The 11,328-nt window shown below is 49.6% G+C and overlaps 1 protein-coding gene across 5 annotated transcripts in view; it reads left to right on the top strand.

Moving 5' to 3' along the window:
• Nucleotides 1–1,191: 1,191 nt before the first annotated feature.
• The window catches only part of DHRSX (dehydrogenase/reductase (SDR family) X-linked), a 121,841-nt gene continuing 111,704 nt past the window's right edge, over nucleotides 1,192–11,328 (top strand). For all 5 annotated transcript variants that reach the window (XR_824659.1, XM_010832960.1, XM_010832959.1 and 2 more), the window contains exon 1: nucleotides 1,192–1,627. Coding sequence is in view for 4 of the 5 variants with exons in the window: in XM_010832960.1 (XP_010831262.1) it covers nucleotides 1,555–1,627 (73 nt within the window). In the remaining variant the exon portion in view is untranslated. The remainder of the gene's footprint in view (nucleotides 1,628–11,328) is intronic.

The raw sequence follows: 11,328 nt of genomic DNA, 5'->3' as shown, positions 1-11,328 counted from the left end.
AAGCTGTGCAGCACGGCGATAAAAAATGAAAAGATTCGAACCAGCGGGTAGAAAGCAAGCAAGATGCAGTGACCCGCTCACAGGGCAGTGCTCTCAGCACGAGGCATCAGTGCCAGTGTTGCTTGTCAATTATGGCCCTTCTGGGGCTTCCCACAAGGCGCTCGTGGTAAAGAACCTGCCTGCCAACGCAGCACACTCAGGAGACTCGAATTTGATCCCCGAGTCAGGAAGATCCCCTGGGGGAGGGCATGGCACGCCACTCCAGTACTCTTGCCCGGAGAATCCCATGGACAGAGGAGCCTGGCGGGCCTCAGTCCACGGGGTTGCAGAGAGTTGGACAGGACTGGAAGCTGAGTGTGTGGGTCCACGCATCCTTTTTTTTTTTTTTTACCATCGGTTGTAGTTATTAGCAATCGTGTGGGTTTTCCTCTTTTTTTTTTTTTTTAAACATTCTTGGGAGTGTTTCAGGGGGAAATTAGAACAGCGTGTTGGGAATTCCTGTGCAGATGGCACCGACTTCTAGAGCAGAAATTCCCAACTCCCTGCGGCAAAGCTCCGTCTTCCCCAATCTGCCACAGCCTGCTGCCATGGAGAACAGAATCAAAAGAGCAAAAAAAAAACAAAAACAAAAACAAAAAATGCATTTAAAAAACATGCAAGGGACTGCTTTACAAGGCAAGGGGTATGGGTTTCATCCCTGGTTGGGGAGGTAAGATCCCACATACCTCTTGGCCAAAAAGCCAAAGCATAAACCAGAAACAGTATTGCAACAAGGTCATAAAGACTTTAAAAGATGGCCCACATTTTAAAAAAATCTTAAAAAAGGAAACATGCAAAAGATAAGTGCCTAATGTTGCTTTTTTTTTTTTTTTAAACCCCTGGGCTCAGCCGACATACAGCAACTATTGATTTTTATTTATGTTTTTTAAATTTCTAAATGCATACAGTAAAGAGTCTGCCTGCAGTGCAGGAGATGGGTCCTGCTCTTTGCAACCCCATGGACTGTAGCTCACCAGGCTTCCTCTGTCCATGGGGATTCTCCAGGCAAGAGTACTGGAGTGGGTTGCCATGCCCTTCTCCAGGTGGTCTTCCAGACTCAGGGATCAAACCGGGGTCTCCTGGAGCATCCCCATGGACAGAGGAAGCCTGGTGAGCTACAGTCCACGGGGTCGCATAGAGCAGGACAGGACTGAGTGGCTAACACTTCAACTTTTCAAATGCATCCTCACCTTCCCAGGGTGTATTCCAGCGGAGGGGTCACCCACAATTCGCAGGACGATGACCGTGCTGAGTAACTGATCCTGGACTACGCCCACCCCTTACGCAGGCTCCCTTTGTTATTTTTTTTAGGGAAAGCATTGAAAACGCGCACTCCCTTGTTCTCAGGGGCTGGGTGACGTGGCACACACAGCTTCCTCTGTCTGTACTCCAGAGTATCCTAACATGTCCCTCCCGAGTGAACGCTGATGGACTGTGTCGTGTGTGGTGCATTGAAAGCTGACCTCGCTTCTTTGTCTTCCTCCAGTGGAGTTTCTGTATTGCGACCTGGCGTCCATGAGGTCTATCCGGGAGTTCGTCCAGACGTTCAAAATGAAGAAACTGCCCCTCCACGTCCTGGTGAATAACGGTGAGTGATGCAAGGCTGTTCTTCGCATCTGCACCTCTGTGTCTTCCCTGCAAATAGAGTCATCGGTACCGTTTTTATAGACCCCATATATATGTGTTCATATATGATGTTTATTTCACTCCTTCAGACTTCCTTTACTCTGTGTGACAGACTCTAGGTTCGTCCACATCCCTACAGCTGAGTCCGTTTCATTCCTTTTTGTGACTGAGTGATATGTCCCCAATTCTTCACTCGGAATAAGAGGCTGATGATCGAGAGGGTGGAATGGCGTGGGGTGGGGGGAGGCTCAGGAGGGCTGAATGTGTATTTATGGCTGATTCACAGTGTTTACAGAAAAAAAGCAGCATCGTAAAGTAATTTTCCTCCAAGTAAACAATAAATGTTTTTGCCAACAAAGGTCCGTCTACTCGAAGCTATGGTTTTTCCAGTGGTCATGTATGGATGTGAGAGTTGGACTGTAAAGAAAGCTGAGCTCAGGAGAATTGATGCTTTTGAACTGTGGTGTTGGAGAAGACTCTTGAGAGTCCATTGGACTGCAAGGAGATCCAACCAGTCCATCCTAAAGGAAATCAGTCCTGAATATTCATTGGAAGGACGGATGCTGAAGCTGAAGCTCCAATGCTTTGGCCACCTAATGGGAAGAACGGACTCATTGGAAAAGACCCTGATGCTGGGAGAGATTGAAGGTGGGAGGACAAGGGGGCGACAGAGGATGAGATGGTTGGATGGCATCACCGACTCGATGGATGTGAGTTTGAGCAAGCTCCAGGAGTTGGTGACAGACAGGGAAGCCTGGTGTGCTGAAGTCCATGGGGTCGCAAAGAATCAGGAACTACTGAGCAACTGAACTGAACTGAAACAGTAAATTGGAAAAATAATGGTGAGGTCTGGTGAACTCCAGAGGTTAATTCGGGCACAGACAGGAGCTCTGGCAGTCCTTGGGGAAAGCGGGATTACCATGGAAATATAATTTCAGTTATTGCTGAAGCTGTGTTCCACTGATGTGTTTGGCCTTCGCTATCAGGATAATCGATTTTAGGGTGTTGCTTTAAAATGAGGTAAAGTGTGCTCAGGGCTTCCCTGGTGACTCAGACGGTAAAGAATCTGCATGCAGTGCAGGAGACGTGGGTTCAATCCCTGGGATGGGAAGATGCCCTGGAGAAGGAAATGGCAACCCACTCCAGTGTTCTTGCCTGGAGAATGCCACGGACAGTCACGTCTGACTCTTTGCGAGCCTGTGGACTACAGCACGCCAGGCTTCCCTATCTTCCGCTACCTTCCTTCCTGTCGCCCCTAGGATCGTGGTGATGGTGTATGATCCTTTTAATGTGTTCTTGGATTCTGTTCACTACAATTTTATGGAGGAATTTTGCATTGAGGTTCATCAGTGACACTGGCCTATAATTTTCTTTTTTTGTGAGGTCTTTGTCTGGTTTTGGTATCAGCGTGATGGTGGCCTCGTAGAAAGAGTTTGGAAGTGTTCCCTCTTTCCCTTTTAAGTATAGCAGTATGTGCATGTCCATCCCAAACTTCCTAACTATCCTTTTCGCACATCCTTCCTCCCAGTAACCATAAATTTTTTCTTTAAGCCTGTGTGTGTGTGTGTGTGTGTTAACTGGTCAGTCGTGTGCGACGCTTTGTGGCCCCATGGACTGCAGCCCACCAGGCTCCTCTGTCCAGGGAATTCTCCAGGCAAGAACCCTGGAGTGTGTTGCCATTTCCTCCTCCTCTATACCCGTGAGTCAGTTTCTGCTTCATGACTAAGTTCAATTGTATCATTTCTCTTTAGACTCTGTATATAAGGGGTATCATACGCTGTTTCTCCTTCTCTGTCTGGCTAACTTCACCCAGTATGACGATCTGGAGGTTAATGCTTGTTACTTCCAATGGCTTTCTTTCATCCTTTTTTTCACGGCTGAATACTCCTCCAGTGCACATATGTACCCCATACTGATGGACATTTAGGTCAAACCACAACTCTAAAGGGAACGGTACTGGGAATATTCTGAGTCCGCAGCTGCAAACCCATTTCCTGAGTTCTGGGACCAAGGCCCTGTCCATGGTACTGATGGTGTTCAATAGAATCCGCTGAGTTAACCAAAGCTATTTGCCCGGGACCCTCCTCTGGGATAGCAACTCCTCCTTGCAAGGCCATTGGTTCAAAGAAGTTGGATTCAGACTCCCCTGGTGGTCCAGTGGTTACCAATCCCCCTCACCCCGAACCCAGTGCTGAGCACACAGGTTTGATCCCTGGTCTGGGAAAAGTTTCACACACCCTGGAGCCACTAAGCCCGTGTGCTACCAGTACTGAAGCCCTTATTCCCTAGAGCCTGTGATCCGCAATAAGCCTGAGCAGTTGCAGAGAGTAATCCCCACTTACTGTAGCGAGAGAGAGCCAAGCAGCAGCAAAAACCCTGTGCAGCAAAAAATCAATAAATGAAATTTTAAAAAAGGTGGGTGGAGCTTGTGTTTGTAGGACCAACTCCTGTTAAACCACCCCAGGCATCAGGTCTCATGGAGAACACCCCCAGCCGCGTCCCACGGGAAAGCTTTCCGAGGGTCATGGCTAGCTGGTGGTCCTCGCTAGCTTTGCACATTTAAAATTTATTTATTTATTTTTATTACCATTCTTGATGGAGATCACTTTTCTAGTCTTTCTTGAATTTGTTACAGCGTTGCTTCTGCAGTATCTGTCAGAGCAAAGTTTCATGTTCTAAAGAAAGCAGTCATGTTCTGAAGCTGTAAATTATGTCCATGACAGTTGGTGAAGTGAAAGTCATTCAGTCGTGTCCGACTCTTTGTGACCCCCATGGACTATACAGTCCGTGGAATTCTCCAAGCCAGAATACTCGAGTGGGTAACCTTTCCCTTCTCCAGGGGGATCTTCCCAAGACAGGGATCGAACCCAGGTCTCTCACATTGCAGGTGGATTTTTTTACTAGCTGAGCTACCAGGGAAGCCCAAGAATACTGGAGTGGGTATCCTTTCCCTTCTCCAGGGGAATCTTTCCAACCTAGGGATCGAACCCAGGTCTCCTGCATTGCAGGCAGATTCTTTACAAACTGAGCCACCAGGGAAGCCCACAGTGCAAGGAAAGTCCCTAAAATTTATTATTAAAGAGAGCAATCAGGATTTTGCAGATGTTCGGCATTTCAGTCGGGGAATATTTGTGCACACAAATGGAAGGAGACTGCCTCTCTCCGCTGGTGGGGGAACTTGTGATCGAGGCTGGGGCTTCGTCCACCCCAAGAATGATTAATAGTGGACGTCCTGCAGAGCCGGTCAATATTTATCATTTATTCCCGTCCAAATTTGATGGATCTCGTTTCCCATCCTTGAGCCGGAACTTGGACAGGTTTGTGTTCACTGCTCAGAATTTATGGTGTGTCCTTGCAGGAATACATCCCATCACTCTCCCAGATGAATCTCCCAACATCAAGGATTACTAAAAACTGTGTGTTCCCCCCGCCAAATAAATGTGTCAGTGGTAACCCTGAGAAAGAACAGAGATGGCTTGCCTGGCCAGATACACAGTAACCCAGTTTTCACTGTTGATCTTCATTAGTTTAGGAACTCATAGCATAAATCAGCTCATGGACCAAGGACCGTTAGAGCTGGCCTTCCGGGCACTGGCCCCGGGGGGCCTCGGTGTCCAGAGCAGTCAGGAAAGCGGGGACTGGGGTCCGATTATTGAGGAGCAAGTGCCCAAATGTTGTCGTTGTTCAGTCGCTCAGTCGTGTCTGACTCTGTGTGACCCCATGGACTGCAGCATGTCAGGCTTCCCTGTCCTTCACCACCTCCCAGAGTTTGCTCAAACTCGTGTCCGTTGAGTCGGTGATGCCATCCAACCATGTCATCCTCTGTCGTCCCCTTCTCCTCCTGCCTTCAATCTTTCCCAGCATCAGGGTCTTTTCCAATGAGTCAGCTCTTCTCATCAGGTGGCCAAAGGATTGGAGCTTCAGCATCAGTCCTTCCAAAGAATATTCAGGACTAATTTCCTTTAGGATGGACTGCTTGGATCTTTCAGCTTTGGTAATCATCATCTTGTTCTCTACATCTGTGACTTTGTTTTGTAAATAGGTTTGTTTGACTGTGTTTTTAGATTCCATGTATAACTGATACCACAGGATATTTGTCTTCCTCTGTCTGACTTACTTCACTTAATACGATCATCTGTAGGTCCGTGTTGCTGCAAAAAGCATATGTCATTCTTTTTCATGGCCGAGTAATATTCCACTGTATATATGTACCACACCTTCTTTATCCATTTTTCTGCAACATTTAGGTTGCATCCACGTCTCGGCTCTTGTAAATTGTGAAATGTAAAAGCTGTTCACAAGGCTGGGTGTTTCCGATCCTGCCGACCCCAGGCGTCCTGGGTGTACTTACATCAGAGGCTGTGAGGTGCTTCCAGCCAAGAATTGCTGCTGGTTGAAGCACGTCTGCCCTGCTCCTGGGGCATGGGGCAGGCATGGTGGTCTTCCCTCCGTGGTGACAGGCAGAGGATGTTATGGGGAGCACAGTGGAAGCACTGAGCCGTGGACCCCTCCACACGGTGCTCTCATTAATGATTTCCCCATTGACTTAAGGTAGATTCTGATCACCGTCATCTGCTCTTTGAACGTCTACATTTTCCCTGGTCCATGGTGAGACCGTGTGTCTACTACCCCCAACCCTGGGGTCCCTCAGCCGCCCACCCCCTGGGTCCTGCTTGTGTGACGAGGATCTGGGGTCACGGTCACCCCCCTGGTCCTGACTCGCGTCACACGCTTTCTCTCCATTTATAGCGTTTTTGTGTGTGTGTGTGTGTGTGTGTGAAGTCGCTCAGTCGTGTCTGACTCTGTGTGACCCCACAGACTAGCCCTCCAGGCTCCTCTGTCCGTGGATTCTCCAGGCAAGGATACTGGAGTGGGTTGCCATTTCCTCCTCCAGGGCATCTTCCTGATCCAGGGATCAGACCGGCGTCTTTTACATCTCCTTCACTGGCAGGCGGGTTCCTGACTCCTGAACCACCTGGAAAGCCAAGCAGCAGCTCACTTAATCATGGGTTTAGTCATGAGTGGGGACCCTGGGAGTTTTGAACCCAGCATCCAGGGTGCTGCCGTCCACAACTGGCTCCCCCAGTAGATGAATCCCCAGATGATCTGATGCGTCTGGAACGCGGTGGGTTGTGGGGCTGTAGGCACAAGAGCGATGCCCGGGCCACCGCTGTAAAAATATATTTCCGCCCACAATGCTCTTGCCCAGGGCTTGCTCAGATGACCCTTGAAGATTTCCCAGGTCACCTTGAACTCCCCCTGCACCCGGAGCCTCCTCGCTGTCGACTGGAGTCAGAGAGTTTCTGCTCGAATCTGTCACTGGGGTTTGTGTGCGGAGACCATCCGAGCTGGCACAGCCCTCGGGCTGCACGGGACCTGTCTCGTCCGTGATCGCTGGGAAATGCATAATCCGAACGGACTGAGTGAATAGGTCCAGCCTTAAAGAGATGGCTCAGGGGGTTGTCCTTCAGCTCAGATCACTGAGCACCTGACCGCAAGTGCCCCAGCCAAAAAAAAAAAAGAACACGAATGAGTCCAGTGGGTCTGTCCAGTAGCGTTAGCTCCAGAGCCCATCAGCTGGGCCGAGGTCTGGCCGTCCACACTCTCCTGGGTGGTTTCTCTGCTGCCAGTATCCAAGAAATCAAAGACCATTTTCCCCTCAGCTTCATCAACAGGGATGGAACCCAGACCCCCTGCATTGCAAGTGCAGACTCCTAACCACTGGACCACGGTGGAAGTCCCCCAAGAGCATCTTGAGGATGTGAGAAGCAGCACCAGCTTTTTTATAACCTGGTCCTCAACTCCACAGGCTGAAGCGCTGGAGACACCTTCAAATTCAACCCGCAATTCCTGCCGACCCCCGTGTCCCCTTCAGCACCCCTGTTCCACGACGTGGCGTGTTTTCCGATGGATGCTGATACAGCAAAGGGCTTCCCTGGTGGCTCCGTGGGCAAGAATCCACCTGCCAAGCAGGAGATGCAGGTTCGGTCCCTGGGTCGGGAAGATCCCCCGGAGGAGGAAATGGCAACCCACTCCAGAATTCTTGCCTGGAGAATCCCATGGACAGAGGAGCCTGGCGGGCTGCAATCCGTGGGGGTCACAAAGAGTCAGACACGAATGAGTGACTAAGCACAGCACAGCACAACTGGTTCATAAATACCTGCTTTCTTGTTAATAATCATCTTTTATGAAGTACAGTCGGTGTACACTGTTACATGTGGCAGGTGTACAGTATGAAATGAAACTCGTGGTCCCTCAACTGTGTCTGACTCTTTGTGACCCCATGGACTGTAGACTGCCAGGCTCCTCTGTCCATGGGATTCTCTAGGCAAGAATACTGGAGTGGGTTGCCATTTTCTTTTCCAGGGGATCTTCCTGACCCAGGGATTGTACCCGGCTGTCCTGCATTGCAGGCCGACTCTTTACCAGCTGACCCACAACGTAGAGGGTAGTGATTCACAATTGGGAAACTTGTAGTCCATGGATAGTTATTATGAAATGTTGGCTGTGTTCCCTGCGCTGTAAAATATATCCTTGTACTTTATTTTATACTAATGTGAAATGAAGTGAAAGTCGCTCAGCTGTGTCCGACTCTCTGCGACCCCATGGACCGTACAGTCCATGGAATTCTCCAGGCCAGAAGACTGGAGTGGGTAGCCTTTCCCTTCTCCAGGGAGATCTTCCTAACCCAGTGGTTGAACCCAGGTCTCTTGCAGGCGGATTCTTTACCAGCTGAGCCACCAGGGAAGCCCAAGAATACTGGAGTGGGTAGCCTATCCCTTCTCCAGCGGATTTTCCCGACCCAGGAATTGAACTGGGGTCTCCTGCATTGCAGGCGGGTTCTTTACCAGCTGAGCTATGAGGGAATTTTATACTAATACATCCTGGTTTGTACCTCTTAACCCTCTCCCCCCCTCTTGCCCCCACCCCTTCCTTCTCTTCTGCTGGTCACCACCAGTTTGCTCCTTGTACATCTGAGTCTGTTTCTTTGTGGTTATATTCACTACTTTGTGGTATTTTTAAGATTCCACGTACAAGTGATATGATGCAGTGTTTTATCTTTCCCTGACTTATTTCTGGTAGCATAATACCTTCAAGTCCATCTGTGTTTCAGCAAATGGGATTATTTCATTCCTTTTTTTGTGACTGAGTGATATTCCATTTCACTGAGTAATATTCCGAGTAATGGGCTTCCCTGGTGGCTCAACTGGTAAAGAATCCGCCTGCAATGCGGGAGACCAGGGTTCCGTCCCTGTGTTGGGAAGATCCCCTGGAGAAGGGAAAGGGCTACCCACTTGAGTATTCTGGCCTGGAGAATCTCATGGACTGCATAGCCCATGGGGTCGCAGAGAGTCAGACACGACTGAGCGACTTTCACTCACTCACTCAATATCCTGCTGTATCTATGTCCACATCTTCTATATCCATTCATCTGTCGATAGACACTGAGGTTGCTTCCCTGTCTTGTCTGCAGTGAGCATTGGGGTGCATGTGTCTTTTGAAATGGTTTTCTCTAGATATATGCCCAGGTGTGGGAATGCTGGATTAGAGATGGAGATTTTAGATTTGACATATAAGTGATACTAAGCGCTATTTGTCTTTCTGTTATAGCTTACTTAGCTTAGTATGATCATCTCTGGGTCCAGCCATGTCTCTGCAAATGGCGTTATTTCATTCTTTTTCATGGCTGAGTAATATCCCATTATATATATATGTGTGTGTGTGTGTATGTATATAATGGTCTCCCACATTGCAGGCGGATTCTTTACCAGCTGAGCCACCAGGGAAGCCCATGGAATATATGGAATATTACTCAGTCAAATGGAATATCACTCAGTCATAAAAAAGGAATGAGGGAACACACACACACACACACCCCCCACATCTTCCATGTCCATTCAGTGTCAATGGACACTTAGGTTATTTCCACGTCTTGTCTGTTGTGATTAACACTGCTAGCAACCTGCTCCAGTATTCGTGGCTGGAAAACCCCGTGGACAAAAAGAACTTGGTGGGCTACAGTCCACAGTCCACGGGGCCTCAGAGAATTGGACACGAGTGAGCAAGCAAGCATACAGATATATTGAAATAACTACAGTCCTTTGCCTGCATTTTGGACCACTGTCCCTCTGGTCCTCCCGTGGGGTTGCACCCGGAGCTGCTGTTATCTGAACGTTTCACAAAGGTCTCACGTCCAGAGTGGCTTTCTCCTGTGGTATGAAGTTGTCGTCATTGTTCAGTCACTCAGTCGTGTCCGACTCTTTGCGACCCCATGGACTGCAGCACGCCAGGCCTCCCTGTCCATCACCAACTTCTGGAGCTTGCTCAAACTCATGTCCATCGAGCTGGTGATGCCATCCAACCATCTCATCCTCTGTCGGCCCCTTCTCCTCCTGCCTTCAATCATTCCCAGCATCAGGGTCTTTTCAAATGACTCAGTTCTTTGCATCAGGTGGCCAAAGTATTGGAGTTTCAGCTTCAGCATCAGTCCTTCCAGTGAATACTCAGGGTTGATTTCCTTTAGGATGGACTGGTATGCTCTCTTTGCAGTCCAAGGGACTCTCAAGAGTCTTCTCCAGGCATGAAGTTAGTCCTGCCTGGCTCCTGGCCTCCGCTGGGCTGGTTGACGAGATCCCCACGTGTGGTCTCTGCACCAGAACAGAGGTCTTAGGAGTGCCAGCCTTCTCTCGGGAGGCTAGCTCTGCCCCGAGAGACAGAATTCTGAAAGCTGGGGTCTTTTCTGAACATGCCCTTGGACGCTCTACGACCTTGCCACCACCGCCAAGTTCCACTCATGACAGCAGAGTTCAGGAGGCCACCGCGACTCAGGAAATGTGCTGCAGACTCTGTCTCCCGAGGGAACGCGTGTCCAGACACTGAGCAGGCTGGCTGTCCCTCTGCCTGGAGCCCTGGGTCCTTTCCCGACCAGCCTCATGTGAGCCGCGTGCCCCTGGAATGTACGCTGAGTACCCTCCCTTCTGCGGGCATGCACACAGCTTATTGAACGCAGCTTTGTCCCATCCACCTTCGACATCCAGGGAACTTATCTCCAGGGAACTGTCCACATTGTCTCCAAGATGCCTCTTGACCACCTCTGCCTGGATTCTTCCAGACAGCTTCTGAAGGGCATCCCCGACACACTCTTCAGAAACGTTCTTATCACACACCTTACTTTTCATCACATGTAAAACAGATATCCAGTGCGAGTTTGGTGTATTCTTAACAATTTTTTTGTTGGGCTATAATTGATTTTCCAACGTTGTGTTTGTTTCTGCCATAGAATGAAGTGAACCAGCCGTGTGCTGGCTTTAGTCTCTCAGTTGTGTCCGACTCTTTGCGACCCCGTGGACTGCAGCCCGCCAGGCTCCTCTGTCCATGGCATTCTCCAGGAAAGGATACTGGAGCGGGTAGCCTTTCCCTTCTCCAGGCGCATCTTTCCAAACCAGGGATGGAACCCAGGTCTCCTGCATTGCAGGCAGATTCTTTACCAGCTGAGCCCCCAGGGAAGCCCAAATGAGCTAGACGTGTGCATATATCCCCTCCCTCGTGAGCCTCCCTCCCAGCCCCCACCCACCCCTCCTAGGTCATCACAGAGCCCCGAGCTGAGCTCCCTGGGCTATACAGAGCTTCCCACTAGCTGTCTGCTTCACATGGTCGTGCGTA

Source organism: Bison bison, unplaced genomic scaffold (genome assembly GCF_000754665.1).
Source record: "Bison bison bison isolate TAMUID 2011002044 unplaced genomic scaffold, Bison_UMD1.0 scf7180017862978, whole genome shotgun sequence".
NCBI lineage: Eukaryota > Metazoa > Chordata > Mammalia > Artiodactyla > Bovidae > Bison > Bison bison.
Note: the sequence above shows the minus strand (reverse complement) of the source record. Positions and strands in the feature narration are given on the sequence as shown.